The sequence below is a fragment of the Lolium rigidum genome, chromosome 7, assembly GCF_022539505.1.
Source record: "Lolium rigidum isolate FL_2022 chromosome 7, APGP_CSIRO_Lrig_0.1, whole genome shotgun sequence".
Classification (NCBI taxonomy): Eukaryota; Viridiplantae; Streptophyta; class Magnoliopsida; order Poales; family Poaceae; genus Lolium; species Lolium rigidum.
In genome coordinates this window covers 165,636,398-165,656,404 of record NC_061514.1, presented here as the reverse complement: position 1 = coordinate 165,656,404, position 20,007 = coordinate 165,636,398, and the positions used below count along the sequence as shown (strand labels likewise).

Sequence of the window (20,007 nt, the reverse complement as noted above, 5' to 3'; positions counted from 1 at the left end):
GAGAGCGAGCCACGCGCGAGGGCGGAGAGCATGGTGTCGGCGCGCGAGGGCGGGGTGCTCGGCGGCGGAGAGTGACCCGTGCTCTGAGTTTTCGTTGTATTCGGCCATGGCTGCCGGCACGGAGAAGGCACGCCGGCCTGGTCCGTCGCTGCCCGTCCGCGTCGAGCCATGGAGCACCGCGTGTTGGCCATGCGCAACGGCGGCGGCGAGGAGGCCGACCAGCTCCACCCGCCTAGGTCGCCATTCATCCGAGTTATACAGTTGTTGCTCGCATCGTGGAGGTGCGGCAGGCCAACGGCGATGCGCGGGCATGCCGACCTGCGAGGACGTGGGCTTCACGCAACTCGCCGCCGCGGAGAGGTCGCCCATGCGCCCATGCCCACGCCGCCCACCGGAGCTGCCGGTTTTCCTGCTGGTCCTGGTCGTGGCCGGGCAAGTCACGCCCAGGCAGGTTGTTGTTGCTGCTGGTTCTGGTCGTGCCCATGTGCAGCATCGAGTATGCGGTCAACTGCAGGTTTGCTGCACTACTGTCTTGTTCTCATGTAGAAAGTACTGCATGATTTTCCAAGACTGCAAAGTTCAAGTCCAATGTCAGTATTGTTATTTTAACCTTGCCAAAACCGACCTGCATTTATCATATACTCCGTATCATATATGGTTATAAATTCATGGGATCTTCTTAAATGGGAACGAACAACTCTCATAATACTGTTGTAGATGCAGAGTAAGCTCCTCCATCTCACTTCTGAAATAAGGTAAGAATCCCAGAATATACCGTTACCACTCATCACTTTTTTTTTCTAGACACAGAGTGGACAGTGTACCTTGTGCTTCATGAGTCATACATCACCTGATAAGTACGTACTTTATTTTTCAGCCTTGAGTTTTTCCGTTCTACCATTTGTAAGTGCTTCCATCATCCGATTTGATGAAACATTTTGTGGAGCTAGGATCATACTCCATGATGCATATAGCTAATTAAACTACTGCCCTCATGACTCCGGATAATATGCAGCAGGATACATATTAGCTTTAAGTGATTGACTAGGCGTTTTGTAAATTCTTCCTTAGTCCGGCCATGCTCCAGTTCTTAGGGGAAGTTTTAGGAATGGCTTTACATATGTGTGAAGCAGTGCCAACAAAGGAATTCAAATTATGCCCCATCTGCACCCATAATTTCTTCCAATACTTGTACATGGAATAGTTATGATCTCAGTTTAGTGTTTGCCCACACCTTTTTGATGTGCACATACTAGTTTTGTAGCCTGTTATATTAGTCGCCCATGTGCAATGTCTTTTGAGGGACACCTTTTCTGATTTCTGCATCCGTTGAGTAAATTAAGCTGCCTTTCGACAACATGCTTAAGTTACTTTTATCATCTGACTAAATTGATTTTATCATCTAAACTAAGTTGGTTACAAGAGATGGTACTAGTTGCATATTAAGTTGCTTTTTGCCAGCATGTTAAGGTTGTCTAATGATCTAACTAGGTTGTTTTTTGTCATCTGGATAAATTGCTTTCCATCATCTAACCTAATTTTGACGTACAACCACATGCCCCTCTTGTATACTAATTCTAAGTAAGTTCTGGCATAATGCTCCATTGTATTAGCTGAACTTGACTAACTCTCCTTCCTACAAAAAAAAACTAGCTGTACAACAGATCATGATGCCCATAGTCTGTTCAATCCCTGCTCGATTTCTTCTAATATTGCATTTTCTTGTGGAGGGAAATGAGTAGAGTGGTGCACATCAGTACTAGATTTACTTTGTGTTTCATCTTCTAGCTTAGTTGGACACTGAATTAAAATAAGTTGGGTCATGAACACAATTAAGTTATTTACTGAATCTAACTAAGTTGGCATCTCAAGCTATAATTTTACGTTTATTTGTGTGTTAATCTTCTAGTTTAGTAGGTTTGTCGAATGTAACTGAGGTGGCTTCTTATTTTTTCCCATTCTGTACATCTAACCAAGTTGTTTTATTCTTGTTCTTTCGGTTTTTTCTGTACTGTTAGTCATTATTGTAATTCTTACTATTACTGTATTGTTATGTGCTGAGTGAGAAATATTGCATTATATATCGTTATATAGTGTTATTTATAAGTTATCTTGTCACCATAGTTAAGTTGCTTTTAGCATAGAACTAAGTTGAGTGGCCAGATTAGCCTAAGTTGGATTCTGATTTTGCAGCGCGGAATTGTTTTTCTTTGATTCACTGTCCTTTTCCCAATTAAGTTGTCTTGCCATTGTAGTTAAGTTGCTTTAAACATAGAACTAAATTGATTATACTAACAAAAGCATACGTCATTGTAGTTATGGTGCTTAGTTGTTTCCTCTCCTGATGTAAGTTGCTTTTTAAATAGCAACTAAGTTACATACTGGCATGACCTGAGTTGATTCTTCCAAATAACTTCAAATTTTTGTTCAAATTAAGTTTCTTAAACTCTCTTTTTACTAAGTTGGTATCTGAACCAACCTAACTTGCATACAATCTTCAGAAAATTCTAGCTATATTTGTGCAATATAGCTAGGTTTTCTTTCTCCATTAAGCAACATAAATAAGTTACTCGTTTTAAGTAAGTTGAATTTGAATTCAAAGAGTTGGATGGTGAAAGTAATTAATTTTTTTTCATCTAGTGGTCCCATCTTTAATCGGATTTATAGTCCCAACGTTTTTTGCTACCTCGAAGTTGCTTAACCTCATTTTACTAACTTGGTCTCTAAACCAACCTGACTCGCATAACAGCTTCCAAGATTTTGTAGTTATGTTTTTACAGTCAAGCTAGAATTCTTGTTATGTTTTAACAGTTTTTTGGTTTAAGTAAGTTGACACGCCTTCATACTAAAGTTGTACAAAGAAAGTAATTAAGTTGATTGCATTTGGTAGTCCCATATTTTTTGGGTATCGTAAACTTGGTTCACCGAAATTTACTAAGTTGGTGTCTAAACCACAATAACTTGCAAATTAGCTTGAAAAAAATATAGATAGGCTTTTACAATGTTCCTTGGCTTCTTATTTTTTCCCATTAAGCAACATAAATAAGTTTGATTACTGGTTTAACTAAGTTGGATTTGTCTTCATATTAAAGTTGGATAGTCAAAGTAGTTAAGTTGATTTTCCTTGCTAATTACAACAACATTGGGGGTGTTTGTTTGGGCTTATTTTGGCTTTCCACGAAAATAAGCCACGCGATTGAAACAAACAGCCCAGCTTCGTCGCTGGCTTTCGAAAAGCCAAAGCAAAGAATACACTGCGCGACCGAAGCACCTCAGGACGTGCTTCCCGCAGCTTCCCGCAGCTTCAACACTTAACTCTGAACCGGTACGTTGCTTTGCCACTGTTATTTCTCATATTTACGGCAAACTGCCATCCCTTGTCCCCGGTCGCTTCCCGCACCACGTTTCGCGCGAGCGAGAAAAACAAAGTCCCCTAGCACTGCCGTCTGTCCATTTTAAAAAATGAGCACTGCTGTCTTCACTCGAATCAATGCTACCAAAGCTGGTTGGAATTATTAGCCTGCGCGTGTGTCCTGAGTCCCATTCAATAGAAGTCAATGCTACTGAGCTTTAATTTTATGGATGCAATCGGATATACTCCATCTTATTTTATAATTAAAGAAACGCTTATACACTTAAATCACAAAATAAATACGGAGTACATGTTCTCGAAACACGGGGGTATTTCAGACAATTCATCTTTTACAGCCAGACAGCCAGCCAATTTGCCAAACAGTGAAATTTGAAACAGCAGCTTTCGGTGCACAGCAGCTTTCCCTACACAGCAGCTTTCCCTCCACAGCCAGCCAGCCACAGCCCAAACAAACAGGCCCTAAGCAGTACCAGCTTTTTGGTTCCGCAAAGTTGGTTAACCACGTTTTACTAAGTTAGTGTCTAAACCACAATAGCTGGGTTAAGTAAGTTGGATTTGTCTTCATACTGAAGTTGGAGTCAAAGTAATTAAGTTGTTTTTTCTTGCTATTTACTTCAACATTACGCAGTCCCAGCTTTTTTGTTCCGCAAAATTGGTTAACCAGGTTTTACTAAGTTGGTGTGTAAACCACAATAGCTTGCAAACTAGCTTCATAAAACTAACTTATCTACTTAAGGGTGAGGCTGTTTTTTTACTTCGATGACAATGCTCTTGGGATTTATACATAACCTAGGTCGTATCATGTTTTGTTATCTACATACAATTAAGGTACTGAGGTGTTTTTCGTCTCCAATGTTTTGTTCTTGAAAGGACATGGGTATGACCTAAGTATGTAAGCAACTAATTATGCTTTTTTTGGTCTACCATGCATCTATGTTGTTTCAAGATTTGTTGCTTTGTTTCTGTGAAATATGCATCATGATTGAATACAACCTAGGTTAGTTTTTGGATGTTTATGTTAAGTGCATAATCAGTTCGCAATTTGGCCTGCAAAGTCCAACTAAGATGATGCAGGTTGTTCTTGTTACTAGTTACATGCATAGGTACCTTCAAAGTTGACTCGTGCTTGTTTTCCGTAAGTTGTATCACCTGCAATTCCTTGTTGATGTAAGGGTTTTCACCTTGTTCTTCCTGTCAATGTCTTGTAATTCCTTTCTTTTACTGCAGATGACCATGCTTGGGATAAGTTTGCCGGACAAGCAGTTATTAGGTTGTTCTTCCTGGAATCTGCTAAATCTTATGCAAACAAGTTGTTTATCACAATCCTTTAAGTTGTTTACTATTCATTTATTAAGTTATTTTTTGTATATCCATGGACCATGATTATTCTTTCTGATTCACGACACATATCATTCGGTTCTAGGCACTTTTACATTTCTGTGTAGACAATTATGCAAATGATTTAGCTGCTCATTTTACCTAACTAAGTTCGCTGCAACACTTCAGTTGAGTTTTGGGAGTTGTTCATACATGTTACTTTGCTAAATATAAGTTGTCTAGGTTCCATAGTTTCGTTGTTATGACGCGTTGTCATTTAGTTAAGTTTTCTTTTTTATCATCATGTTTTAATTAAGTTACTTCTGTCAGTATACTTAAGTTGTTCCAACATCTAACTAAGTGTATTTCCATACCATGCAATTTATTTTTTGGTTAAACGAGAAATGCCTTCCGGTCCTCAGTAATGGTTTTTAATGAGAAATTTGATTTCCTAGCAGACAAGATTTGAGACTATTATAGAACACATGACTAAAGAGAATGCCAAGCGCTCCTACGTGCATATTTTGCCGTTGTAGTTAGCTACTTTGTAAGCCCTACGACGGCGTCTAGCATTATTCCTAGGTGTTACCGGTCCATAGTTGACACTATTGTCTAACATGTTTTTTTTGGCACAAAATAGCTAAAAGAAGGTGTTGGTTCCACCATAAGAGACAGTCTTTTTGTTGGGATGGCGAGGACTGAAGAGTTCGTATCTTCGATGTTGCCTCAGCTTTTTCAATGAGGTATAAACCCACCTGTAGCCATTATGCTTTTTTGTTTCATCAATATCCATTAAGTTGGGCTAATGGTCTGACTAAGTTGCTTTACTAATCTGCTTAAGTTGGATACTGGAATTAGTTAAGTTAATTTTTGTGTAAATTTAATTCTAAGTTGCATACTAGTAGTTGTTTTAAGTTATTTTAAGTTGCTTTTACATACTCCCTCTGATTCATATTACTTGATGCTAATATAGATGTATCTAGACACATTTTTGTTGTAGATACGTCCATTTTTGCATCAAGTAATATGGATTGAACTGGAGTATTATACTTTGTTGCTTCACAGGTGCTAACTTGTTTACACATAACATCTATCAGTGGAGTGGAGAGCGTTATTTTATTAACCATCAGTGAAGAGTGTTGCTTTTATATAGATTACTTTGTTACTCCGTGAATGTGCTAAGTTGTTTACTCATAGTGTCGATCAATGAAAAATGTTCTTTTTCCTAAGTTGCCTTTTTACATAATGTAGACCCGAGGAGCAACTCACGTGCCCGCAGGAGCAACTCCAATATACTCAACGAAATCAATGTATTATGTGCAACAGAAAAAACTGAGTTTCCTTGAACATGGAGATTTTTTTGTAAATTTTGCAGTAAGTTTTATCTCCGCTTTTTAGTTTCATGAAACCTGGGGTGTCCCCAATATATCTATATATGTTGATCCGGGTCTGTAATCATGTTGCATTCACCTATGACATCTCAGTTTAACTGCCGGAGGGGCTCCATGAATATCCATGGAGATCTGGAGGAGGATGACGAGCTGGAGTAGTTCGTCTTGCACAAGTAGCTAGGAGAGAGAGAGGGGGTGACGTGGTGGTTATATGTTGGGGCGCTGGATTTGGTAGGCCATGTGCCGTCTGCTAATTTTTCCCTGATACATACCTTTTCCAGATCGAGTGCTGGGACAGACCAATTAGTACTCGGATGCCAGGTCAAACAAACCAGCATCCGGATGCCAGGTCAAACAAACCAGCACCGGATGCTACCTAGCCCGGTCCTTTTTTTTATAGGAGGCTGTAGTTTTCGGTGGGCGTGGAACAATCTTGATTTTCGGCCAGACGATTTCATATACTCGTAGTACTTAAGTCTAACCTAGGGTTTCTGTCCTCCGGCGATCTACCCCGCCGTGAGTTGGTTCTTGCCGCGGGATAGCCCAGCGGGTTGTTCCTCCGGTTCGTCCGTGTTGTCTGCCCTCCGCCGGTCCTCCGATAAACCCTGATCGCCATCCTTGATGGAGGAGAAGGGGGAGTCGAGTAACCATGGAGGAAAAAGCGAGTTTGAAGAACTGTTGGGAAGATTAAATCTGCATGAAGAAGAAGCTGAGGAATTTGTCTGGGAGGAAGAAGCGCCAGATCCCGAAGCGAAGGCAAAGTGGCTAGCAATTGCAAAGGTACATACATCTAGAGGTTTTAGCCCTAGTGCTCTATACGCTGATATGCGATCTGCTTGGAACCCGGCAAAAGAGGTTGCGTGGAGGAAGATAGATGATAATCTGTTTACGGTACAATTTGGTTGTTTGGCTGATTGGGAAAAGGCGATGAACATGGGGCCCTGGTTATTCCGTAACAACTATGCTCTGATCATGGAAGAATATGACGGCTTCAAAAATCCGCGATCGATTGTGCTGGACAAAGTTGCTGTTTGGGTGAGGGTGATGCAGCTGCCAGATAACTATCTTAAGGAACCGATTATCAGAGGTATGTGTAGGCAGATTGGGGAGATCACAGAGGTACAAGTAAAACTCCCGGCGGGTTATATTGGAGAATTCGTGCGCATTAGAGTGAAAATAAATGTGGCGAATAAACTTTTTCGGTTTGTTTCTATGACAAAGGATAAAAAGAGAGACTGGTTCCAACTGAAGTACGAAAAATTACCTGTTTTTTGTGGTGCTTGCGGTCTGCTGGGTCACTGGTATCAGGAATGTGGTACATGTGAGCATGAAGAAGGAAAACTGGAGTGGGGAGATTTTATACTAGCTGATGCAGGTAGAGGTCGCGGTAGAGTTTGGACTGGTGGCCGGGGATCTTCTGCTGGACGGGTACCTGGTATGGGAAGAGGTAGGGGACGGTCTTTTTATGATAATGAACTATTCTCTCATAACTCCAGGACGGATGATGACATGGAGGAGGATGATGAAACCCCAGATGGGGTTAATGCAAGGAAAAGATTGACCTTCGGAGGTCAGACGGGTCAAGATGATAATGGTGATGGTAGTGGTTCTAAAGTGGCAGGTCTAATCAATCAATTGGAACCAGGGACTAAGGAGACAGATGCAAATCAAGGTACCCCAGGGAAAGTTCAGGCCCTGAAGAGATCAAGGAAGGAGAAGGATATTGCAGCACAAAATTTATCGGCGGTCTCCAATACGGGGGCTGTCCGGGAGCAATGAAACTCCTAAGTTATAACGGCCGTGGTCTTCAAAAGGCCACGGCTGTGACGGCGCTTGTGAATATTCAGAAGCGTCATGAGGCGGATGTAATTTTTTTAATGGAAACACACTTAGATGAATGGCCGGCTGAATGTCTGAGAAGGAGACTAGACATGAAATATAAGGAAGTGGTGAAAAGCGATGGCCGTAAAGGGGGGCTTTTATTGTTATGGAAGAAAGAGATTGTTCTCTCACTAAGGCACAAGACACAAAATTACATTGATGTTTTTATTGGTGTGGGACAAGAAAATATCTGGAGGTTCACTGGTTTTTATGGTGAGCCAAGATGGGAAGATAAATATATGTCTTGGATTCGGTTAAGAGAGTTAAAGGAGGTAACTTCTATGCCTTGGTTAGTCATGGGAGATTTAAATGAAGTACTATACTCTTTTGAAAAGGAGGGAGGTAGACCAAGACCAAATCAGTTTCTCATTGCTTTTCAAGAGGCGTTGGCTGATTGTGGTTTGACAGATTTGGGTTATAGTGGTGATAAGTTTACTTGGCACAGGGGTGGAATCAGAGAACGCCTGGATCGAGCAATTGCTTGCGATGCTTGGAGATCAAAATTTGCGGATGCTACTGTGGAAAATCTCGATTATAGTAGATCGGATCATAGGCCTATTCTTCTAAAGTTTGGAGATAATCCAGTTCGTGAAGATAGAGTGCCCTCGGTGTTACGGTTTGAAGCACGCTGGCTGAAGGAAAAGAACTTCCATGATATTGTCCAGGAAGCCTGGAACTCATCAGGCCAAAGCAACCAATCCGATCTGGCTACTAGATTATCTGTAGTTCATAAGAGCCTTCATCGATGGGATAGATCGGTCCTGAAGAAGCCAATAAGGAAAATAAAGTCTCTTAAAAAAGATTTTGAAGAACTAACACGTAGTGAGCTGACAGAAGAGAATATCCAAAAAGAAAAAGAACTAGCAAAGGAGATTGAGCAATTACTTGAACAAGAGGAGATACATTGGGCTCAAAGAAGTAGAATTAATTGGTTGCAGTTTGGTGACAAAAATACAAACTTCTTTCATAATTTTGCTACTAGTCGGCGACAGAGGAATAGAATTAAAAAATTGAAGGATGATCATGGAAATCTGCTGGAGGGTACGGAGCAACTTAATCCCTTAATCTCGGATTATTTTGCAGGTTTGTTTACAACTGAAGTTGATGAACCGGACCCAGAATTACTAGAGAAAGTCACGCCACGGGTCACTGGGGCAATGAACGCAGAATTACTGAAGCCGTTTACTGCGGAGGAAGTGAAGAAAGCCTTGTTCTCCATTGGTGATATGAAGGCGCCGGGGGCGGACGGTCTTCATGCTTTATTCTTCAAAAAATGTTGGCATATTTTCGGTACTAGCCTGACAGAAGAGGTGTTGAATGCTATCAATAATAAAAGCATTCCAGAAGGATGGAATGACACTATCATTGTGTTAATCCCAAAGGTGGAAAGCCCAGATAAAATTACACAGTTCAGGCCTATTAGTTTATGCAACGTGTTATACAAGGTAATATCAAAAATGCTGGCTTTTCGTTTAAAGTTAATCTTGGATGAGATAATTTCTGAGGTACAAAGTGCATTTTTCCCTGGCCGTTTGATTACTGACAATATTTTGTTGGCTTATGAATGCTTGCATAAGATAAAGAATAAGAAGATGGGGAAGGAGGGTTTATGTGCTGTGAAATTAGACATGCATAAAGCATATGACCGAGTGGAGTGGGTCTTCCTGGAGCGTATGTTGATTAAGTTGGGATTTGAGAGGGAGTTTGTTGACCTTCTCATGGCTTGTGTGCAATCTGTGAGATATAAAATCAGATACAATGATCAAGAAACAGAAGGCTTTATTCCTAGTAGGGGCCTCCGTCAGGGAGACCCTATATCACCTTATTTATTTCTTATTTGTGCAGAAGGGTTATCTACTGCTCTAGCTCATGAAGAGGAGGTTCGTGGCATTGAAGGTGTCCGGGTGTGCAGAAATGCACCATCAGTTTCCCATTTATTATTTGCTGATGATTCCCTGATACTTATGAAGGCTAACTTAGTTAATGCAACCTCATTGAGAAGAGTTACGGATCAATACTTGTGCAAGCTCGGGACAATTGGTGAGTGAGGCAAAGTGTAGCATTTTCTTCGAGTTCTAATGTTGATGTGGAGGTAAAAGCTCGGGTACGTGAGGAACTTAATATTATGGTCGAAGCTATCTCTGAGAAATATCTTGGCCTGCCCGCTATGGTTGGCCTAGACCGAACTGATACTTTTAACTATTTGTTGGAAAGGATCATTGCAAGATTGCAAGGATGGAAAGAGAGGTTCTTATCTATGGGGGGAAAGGAGATTCTTATTAAAGCTATTATCCAAGCTATCCCGAGTGTTTGCGATGGCGGTATTTAAAATCCCAAAACAACTAAGTAAGGATATGAATGATGCAATGGCCAGCTTACGGTGGGGAGATACGAGATGATCAACGGAGGATGCATTGGTTTGCATGGTGGAGAATGTGTATACCGAAGAGAAAGGGAGGTATGGGGTTTCGTGATCTCCATACTTTTAATATGGCCATGTTATCTAAACAGTGTTGGAGATTGATTTCAAAGCCGATTCTATTTGTGCAAAAGTTACGAAGGCGAAGTATTATCCTAATTGTTCACTATTACATGCGGGGCCAAAGAAAGGGTCTTCCTATACCTGGCAGAGTATTGTTGCGGGGTTGAAAACCTTTAAACGAGGTTATATTTGGAGAATCGGTACAGGAGAGAAAGTAAATATATGGGAGGATCATTGGATCCCAACCAGTCCGACGAGAAAGGTGATTACTAGCAGAGGACAAATTTTGTACAAAACGGTTGACCAACTCATTGATCCAAATACGAATCGCTGGGATGAGGATCCGGTTCGTATGCTCTTTTTGAATATTGATGCGGAGCGGATACTAAGAATACCTCCGAGTTCTCAATTGGATGAAGATTTCGTTGCTTGGCACTATACAAAAAATTATATCTTTTCTGTCAAATCTGCTTATTACATAGAATGGGATCATCGGTTCGGATCACAAGTGAGGAGAAGAGATGGTCAAGGTTCATCGCAAGATAATCCAGTATGGGAAAAATTATGGTCTTTGGAGGTTCCGAGTAAGGTGAAAATTTTCATATGGAAAGCCTTACATGGTGTAGTCCCTGGAATGGCTATTCTGGCATCGCATATTAAAGTCCAGCCACAATGTCCTATTTGTATGCTTGGTCCAGAGGATATAAAACACCTGCTATTCTGTTGTCCCCGAGCAAGACAGGTTTGGGGGGAGCTCGGTTTACTTGCTGTAATTGAGCATGCAATAATGGTTGACAGATCAGGTTCGGTTGTTCTGGAACATATACTCTGCTCTCCAAATTCTAAAGTATCTTGGCTTGAAAATGTTAAAACTCATGAACTGCTAGCGGTTGGTTGTTGGTACATCTGGTGGCAACGTAGGGAATTAGTGAAAGGAGAGAATGTCAGTCCTCCAAAGAGTTCGGCTTTTGCTATAAACGCTTTGGCGGCAAATTTTGGTGTAGTCAAACATTCTCGCTGTTGAGAAAGAGGTTAAATGGTCAAAACCGCCCAGGGGTCATCAAAAGTTAAATGTTGATGCTTCTTATCATTTGGATGGTTCGGGTTACTGCTTGGTATTGTTTTGAGAAATGACAAGGGTGAGGCCATAGGCTGGAAAGATTTGCTTGTTAAATGATCTCATGAGTTCGGCTCGAGCGAGAAGCAATGGCGCTGTTAAGAGGGTTACGGTTCTGGAGCAAATTGGGTGTTCTTCGGCGTATATTGAATCGGATTCTCTGGAATTAATTCAAGCATGCAATGGAGATACCGAAGTGTTTAGTCCCTACACGGCAGTGCTTGCTGATTGTTTTCAACTAGCCAGTACGATGGACATGGTGATTTTCCAGCATTGTCATAGAGAAGCAAATATGGTGGCTCATAATTTAGCGAAGCATGGATATGATAATAATACTAGTCTAGTTTGGGATGATAGGCCTCCTGATTTTCTTAGAGCTGATATTATTCATGATGTAACCCTGTTGGAGATTGTACCGAATATTTGAAACCACGGCAGCAAGTTTCTTACGCACTCTTTTCCTTACCAGGGTACCGAAGGGGACTGGAAGGTTTTTAATGAGGCGGCTTGCTTGCTTAATATATTTTATTTCAAAAAAAAATACTCGTAGTACTTAAAATAATTGCAATTGCATATCTATGTGCAATTCTGATATGCATGAGTCGTGAGAAACATTTCATCTCAATATCGAATGGGAAGAGATTAGAGTGGTAGGAGGGCTAAACGTGTTTCGACAAAATGGCGATGCTTACGTTCAGCAATTCAGTTTTGCTCAGATATGTGAGGGAAAGATACATGATGATAAATGTATATACGGTGGAAACATTTCATCTCAATATCGAATGGGAAGAGATTAGAGTGCTAGGAGGGTCAAAGGTGTTTCGACAGGATGTCGATGCTTATGTTCAGCGATTAGGTTTTACTTAGATGTGTGGGGGCACATACATGATGATAGATGCATATACGGTGGAAACAGGTGTGAATTCATGCTCTCCACCCAACCCGACTAAACCGACCGGACTTTAGAGTTGATGAGGCACTCTACGTGAGCTTATTTTTTCGAGAATGAGTTGATCATGTAGAAGAAAGAGAGACAAAAAGCCAGTACAACAGAGTTTATGCTGTCAACATGGGGTGAAATCTCCTCACCTCTATCTAGCCTAATCTCCATCACACCATGAGAAAGGTATCGGCTTGAAGGACTCCGAGCGAAATAACCCACCTAAGCGCCACGTCTCGTTCACCTCCTTGATCTTGCGCTTGATGGCCACCACCTCATGCGTTGCTCCGTTGGAAACCACATCGTTCCGATGCCCCTGGATACACCAGAAGACCAAAATGACCGGCATCCCTGACTGCGTTGGCACAAGGCAAGGAGGATCACCGCGTATGCTGTCGTCATCCAATAGGGCTTGCCCCACCTTGTAAGTGCCCACATCCACACCTCGCAGGCAAACCACACTATAGGGGAACAAAAAAAATCTATAGTCGTACTCCTTCGTCCGACGAAACATGTCGAAGGTTTGTCACAATTTGAATGTATCTAGTGTCCAGATAAAATCAAATTTTGATAAACCTTTGACATAATTCGTGGGACTGAGGGAGTACTCCGATTTCCCATGATCTATCTATGAAGTAATGTTGTAATGGAGGAGATATCGGTATAAAAGAGAAAAAAAAATTGATGCTAAAAATAAGGCTTTTTGTGAGACATGTTTTGTCTTTTTTGTCAACCAGAAAAAATATCGGTTTTTTCGCGAAAATATTAATGCACATAGTTTGTGGAGATGTACTTGTGAAGTTTTTTGTTGAATTTTTTTAACAATTAAAAATACTCCCTCCGATCTATATTACTTGATACTAATATAGATGTATATGCATTTTAATTGTAGATACATCTATTTTAGTGGCATGTAATATGCATCAGAGGAAGTATGTTTTTTAGTACAAGATAATACTGATCTTCAAAACCCGCTTCTACTCAGCCATGTTTGCATCTGCCGCGTGAACCGCTGTCCTTGTTGCCGGAGCTCAATTTGCCTCCTCTGCACACAGCAAACATGTCCCACTCCCCCAAAACAAAACTAAAACATGTGAAGGAAAAAAAAAACTCTATCCACCTTTTTACTCTAGCCATCAGTACGATAACAATGAAAGGGAGTGATACAAAATATTCGTGTACATGAACAAATGTAGAGAAAGGTGGAATAGCATGTCTCTAAACTGGATACTCTGCCTATTTGGAACTACTTCGTGGATCACAAGCTGACAAAAAATGCAAAATTTATCCATGTGTGGCTCTCCTCAATGGGCAAAGTACCCATGCAAACATATCTCTCGAACAGTCCATGTGAAGAAAACTGCTTGGCGAAGTAAGGCCTTCTTGCTCTAGGAAGCACCTGACAGCAGTAGCTGCTTAAGAATTTCAAATTTCAATGGATGGCAGGAGCCCAAACAAGCAGTAAAATCTCCGTGATTGGGAATGCACTAACCAGAACAAGGAAGAGAACTAACTACAACTACCAGTCATAATTCTCGCTACCTAAATAGTTCATCAGACTTCGATATCCAGCTCAGATAACCTACAAGAAAGTAATGGAAATCTAAGTAGGTCAGTAAGAGAACATAATGCCAACAAATCATACAGCATTTGCAGCATGACATGACACATAGTACATTGCAAAATAGCAACTAACTACATGTAGAAAGAATTTGCCAAGGAGGTGGTTCATGATAAACAGAAATAGCAATGCAGCCATAAATTCATAATATAAATACAAAAACGGATTTCTAGTTTGCATCCAAGAAGTTCTTGCTTAAATGCCATCAGCAATCCTCACAGGCTTATGAGAATTCAAAATGTACATCAGTCCTGTCAGTGTTAACAGCCATTTCCTTGTTCAACGTTGTGACGTAATGGTTAAACACATGCAACCGTATTCTGGTCCTTGCTCGAGTGTTTTTAATCGTCTCAAAATTCACATGCAGGGTGATTCAAGAAAGTCTTTTTCAGGTTTTTATTTACATGTTCGTGCATCATGCTATTGGATTGAAGTGCAATCAAAGTCATGTCCTCAGCTCTCAGTGTCTCACTACAGAAATACCACTACTAAAGTGCAGCCAAGATACAGCTTTCAGTGGTTATAAACATACGAATTGCATACTGAATCGAGATGTAAATCTGTAGCATTGAAGACATGTCGTTTTTATTTATGCAAGCAGTCACTATATGAACACAAAAAATAAAGTAACACATTACGTTTGTTTGTTACAAAAAGGTAGCCCTGCCATTTTTTTACAAAAATGATTCCAGGACTATCTGGGTTTATGCGCTGAGTGAGTGTGGGATAATTGACAACTAAAAAATATTATTGCCTGTTGATACTTTGTGGAAACATCCCAGGTACAGCACAGCTCAACATGGAGTCTGGGAGTTAAACCTATATGAGGCCACTGGCCCTTGCCCATGGATACTTTGTGGACACATCCCAGGTAGAGCATAGCCCAACATGAGGTCTGAGAGTTAACCCTAAGTGAGGCCACTGTCCATTGCCAATAGATACTTCGAGGAAACATCCCATGTACAGAAAGCCCAACATGAGATCAATGAGTGTGCCCCTCGCTGTTGCAAAGGCTAAAGAAGTACGCAGATCAAAGCCAAAACATCCGCCGCCGGAAGTGTTAGTGTAAGTATGCGCTTCATCATGCTTGGACACGTCCATGTTTGGGTGAAAAGCATAGGGCACCTAACAATCAATTGGAGAGGTCTTGGGAAAAAGATTGTGCAATAGATGATTTAATTGTATTCCCTTTTTACAATATAATAAAGTATTTAACATTTTGGGAAAGAATTTGTAAAATGTATCTCATGTGTCCGTATCCGTGCTGCATCACATGTGCAATAGATGATTTAATTGTGTTCCCTTTTTACAATATAATAAAGTATTTAACATTTTGGGAAAGAATTTGTAAAATGTATCTCATGTGTCCGTATCCGTGCTGCATAGGATGCACCTGGCTACATCATGGCAAATGTCAAACCCTACTTCAGTACTACCTACATCGCTTTCTTATGTTCAAGTACTTGACAGGTATGAACTATCCATTTTAACAGTATCTATCAGTAGAACATAGACCTGAAATCCAAAGAAAAAAATAGGGCAAGAACAGTATCACGTCTACTGGCACTATGGCGTTCCAACGTTGGTCATCGCTTATAAAACTCACTGTAAACAGAACTACATCCACAAAGATTAACATAAACCCGATTCAAATAATTATGCATGAGTAGCATCTGGATGAAATGCAACACAAACAGATAAATGAAGAAAAACTTGTTCCTGGCATGGCCTTTCAAAGCAAAGGCAGTCAACTAAAAATTCTTGTCAGCTCATAACTAAGCAACATTATAATTCCAGGGCAAAGTTATTATGAATGCATGCTTTGAAACTAGCAGAAAGTCTTTTGAAAGATTGGCTGTGACCAGGAAATATATGCCGGAAAAAAGAATTAGCAGAAAGTTCAGATATGTTTAACTAGTTATGTTTAGCCGGAAAAAAAAGAATGGTGAAAAGAATGTTATTCAAATGGGAAAAAAACTGCAACAGATTGTCACTACAATAGCCACAGAAATAGTAAAGCATTTTCAGCATAAGGATACAGAAAAGGATACAGCTGAAGGTTAATAACCCAGATGCCTGTATAACTTAGTGGACTGCAAGATCATGTCAAACAGCTGTGTAAAATTAAGTGCCAAACACTAAAAAGAACCAAAAGAATAAATTAAAGTGAGTAAGCGTACCTGACATCAAAGGGAAAATGTATCTGTTTCTTTCAGTGATTGTGATCACGCTTTCTTATATGATGTTCACGAGGATGAATCTCATCATGGTATATTTCATGCTTTCCGTCAGACACATCATAACACATGCTTCTTGGAAGATCTTCGTCAGAGTATCTGCTTTGGGGGTCATATCTATCACTGAACTGATCTTTGTTTAGAGGCATTGACCTATGGAGATTCTGATTTCTTCTAGTTCTATCATTGCTTCTATTTCCTGACATGCCGCCATATTCTCTCTCCGGTGATTTTGGTGTTTGTGTCGACCGAGTGGAACAATCAGTTGATTCAGAATGGTAATCCGAGGTACTCCTTTTATACTTATGACCATATTTGCTTTGATCATTGGTGCTTCTTTTACGTGTGCCGTTCTCATGCTGGTCAGAATAGCCTCGATTCATTGCATTTTCAGATTCTCTGGTCCCTCCTTTGGTATGTTCAGATGCATTTTGGTACTGGTGTCTACTATTTTCATATCTTGTGTTGCCATATGAATCCCTTGTGTCATGGCTCCTTGATGACACTCTTCCAAAAGAATCAGTATGTGGTGAGTTCTCACGACTAGGTAATCGAGAACCCAAAACTGTCTTATCAGAAGACCTGTTAGTAGGATAATAACTTCCATGGTATGCGCCTCCGTCAGAATTGGTCTTAACCATATTTTGTGCAATCTCAGAAGGAGCTTCTGCAAGACAATCAACCCCACCTGCCTGTTTTATGTCCTCCATATGCTCGTCAATTATGTCTCTTAATATCTTCAAGAGAAAGAAAAAAACAAAGGAAATGCATCAAACATCAGACCCATATATTGGTGTAACAAATTTCATAAATAAACTAAGCAAGGACTGCAAAATGCACAAGAGTTGCCTCAACGCTATGGATGACATCAGATTGATTATGTTCAAACAAAAATAAAAATTCACTTAAAAGAAAATTCAGGAAAAACAAATGATTTAGACCTAATCAGATTCCAATACGAGAAATATGTTATTTCCTGTATGTTTTTATGCAAGAAAAGTGTGTGTATTCTGCCGCAGTACAGTGTGAAAGGTTGAGATAATCAGTAAGAAATCAATCCACATTGCATACACTAGCAAATCCTTGATTGCTGCAGTAACTTCTTTGCAGCGGATGGATCACTTATTCGTCTGATGGTTTTCTATTGTGTTTTTAAAACTTTAGCATGCAAATGAGATAACATATTAACAGATGACAAGTCTAACCATGATAGTCAAGACCCCTGATGGCTCTGAGTATGTCTCTCATTTAGAAAAAAAAAGTCAAATACTCCCTCCGGTTCATAATAATTGCCCAAAAAAGGATGTATGTACACACTAAAACATGTCTAGATACATCTATTTTTGAGAAATTATTTTGAACCGGAGGGAGTGGAACATTTTGGGAGAAGTATCTATCTGATTATGACATACATATTGAGTAATGTTCCGCCTCCAAAGTAACATACTAACATGTATACAATCTACTCAAAGATTTGATATCTATAGCATGATGAAGACAGATGAAATTGTTTGCAAATTTGAAATTCAAAATGCACCTCTGTTGGATTTCGTTTCATTTTCTTGCCGCGGTAAGACATTCTTCTTCTCTTGTAATCTCGTTCTTCAGCTAAGAGTTCCTCCCTTGTCTTGGATCTACCAGATTCCTTTTCAAGGGATAAAGAAAGGTAAGTAATTTAAAACAATATATAATCTTGTACATAGATTATATTGTAGTAAATTCAACAACAGTGACAAGTTATGAGATTCGGGCATTATCCACTCCTCATTCCACACTCAGAATATTTATGTAAGATTGTCTTTATATCACTGTGTACATACAATTTAGGAATACATCATGATAATCTACTATGTTTTGTGACTATTCGACACACGTTGATTTAATACATATTAGTAAAGCTAAGAGAATAAGCATGAATATAAATAAATACTCCCTCCATCCCGTGAAAGTTGTCATAAATTTGTCTAAATTTGTATCCACATACTAGATAGTATCTATACATCCAAATTTAGACAAATCTAAGACAACTTTCATGGGACAGAAGGAGTAGTACCTATAGATCAATAATCTAGCGCTGCTACTGCATGACCCGGCATGAATGTGAAATACATAATGTCCACCACATTTTATCAATAGTATAAACTCGAGAACACTGGAAAAATGTAGAAAGATCAGAGCAGTATCTAGATTCCCCAAAAGTACTTTCCAGCAGGTGCATGTCTTTACCTGGTTATCCCCTCGACGTGGTAGAATTCCATCATACTCCAGAACAGGTCTGTAGTCTGGCCGTTTTGACCGCTCAACATGGCCTCGTTCCAGTACTTGTGAATATTCAAGCAACCTGTCAAGGATCAAATGTATTGGTCATGGTTGGAAAACTTTACTGAACTAAACAAAACTAACCCAAAATTGCAGAAATACAGCCTGACAAATTACAGTCTATGAGCAATGTGCTACTTTAGCAAGATCAATAGTTTGATGTACTGATATATATGTAGCAAGATTTTAAAAAAAAAAAGTTACTAATGCGCAATCTCTACTTCAAAAGTATTGAGTCAACATCATAGTTTGTTTTACAGTGAACAGCATAACCTTTAGCATCTGCATGAGCATATGAATTTGATCTTTCCCAGTATCGTGCAACAAGCAATGTTGGATAGAGTATAACGCTAAGTTCGAAGAAAGCATACAGTTGATGTTTGGACGGGCGCGGCGCTTGCAGAGCCCTGATCTTCTTCTCCAGGGACAACCTCTCATGCAAGGCCGCAATGGCAGCAGCAACCTGGGAAAGCAATATACGGCCATCTGCCCCATTACCCCACACCCCACTTCCTTCTTCACCGGAACTTCCACCAACACCAGCAGCCAAACAAGACCCCATCCGCAGAATCGCCTCCTTGACCACCGCAACCGCGAGGACCCCGCCACTGCCCTTCCCGTAGAGCACCTCGAGCTGCGCCGCCAGCCACGAGACGCCGTCGGCCAGGCTGGGGCAGTCGAACGTCAGAGCCCTGGGATCAACCCGGAACTCCCCGCTCTGCCCGTTTAGAGCGTGTTGTTCCAGCGAGCGCTCGGCCTCCGCGGCCGCAGCGTTGAGGCACAGCTTGACCAGCAGGAACATGTGGTCTCGAGTGGCCGCGTCGATGACGACGCCGTGGCCCGGCGAGGTCGCGAGGAGCCAGCGCTGTAGCTGCGTCTCCCAGTGCGGGGCGCCGGGGCGAAGTGCCTTCACTACGCGCGCTGTGGTGTAGGAGTAGGATCTGGGGAGGTGGTGGATGTTCCAGGAGTCCAGTTCCCGGCGCAGGAGGCAGAGCTCGGACGGGAGGATGCGGGGTGGGGGAGAGAGGGCTGGGGCGGTGGTGGGGGAGGAGGAGGAGGAGCAGTGGGCGGCGAGGAAGGCGGGGAGGGAGGTGGAAGCGGGCGGTGGGTTGGTGGTGCGGACGACGGCCGGGCAGTCGTGGTAGGGGGCGGGCGTGGCGGGGAGGGGGAGCGGGACTGCGGAGGTCGGTGAGGAGGGGAGAGATGGGAGTGGGGCGGTGGGCGGAGGTGCGGTGACGGTGGAGGAGGTGGTGGTCGTCGTTGTGGTGCTGGTGGTGGTGGTGGTGGGGAGGAGAGGGGAGGGGAGGGAGGATAGAGCGGAGGAGGCGG

General features: G+C 41.3%; 1 protein-coding gene and 1 long non-coding RNA gene across 3 annotated transcripts in view; one reads left to right on the top strand and one right to left on the bottom strand.

The window, feature by feature from the left end:
• Window positions 1-8: 8 nt before the first annotated feature.
• LOC124678606 lies at window positions 9-6,460 on the top strand. Of its 2 annotated transcripts, XR_006994551.1 has the most exons (5): window positions 9-4,508; window positions 4,601-4,643; window positions 5,331-5,433; window positions 5,942-6,064; window positions 6,175-6,460. It is a non-coding gene; the product is annotated as an uncharacterized LOC124678606 (long non-coding RNA). The 2 variants fall into 2 exon arrangements; XR_006994550.1 differs by having other exon boundaries at window positions 14-4,643.
• An 8,941-nt stretch (window positions 6,461-15,401) lies between these two features.
• The window catches only part of LOC124678023 (U11/U12 small nuclear ribonucleoprotein 48 kDa protein-like), a 4,802-nt gene continuing 196 nt past the window's right edge, over window positions 15,402-20,007 (bottom strand). The window contains exons 2-6 of the mRNA XM_047213962.1: window positions 19,050-20,007; window positions 18,586-18,700; window positions 17,897-18,004; window positions 16,303-17,096; window positions 15,402-16,215 (exon numbers count right to left, since the gene is read on the bottom strand). Of these exons, the coding sequence (XP_047069918.1) occupies window positions 16,335-17,096; window positions 17,897-18,004; window positions 18,586-18,700; window positions 19,050-20,007 (1,943 nt within the window). The 3' untranslated portion in view covers window positions 15,402-16,215; window positions 16,303-16,334. The remainder of the gene's footprint in view (window positions 16,216-16,302; window positions 17,097-17,896; window positions 18,005-18,585; window positions 18,701-19,049) is intronic.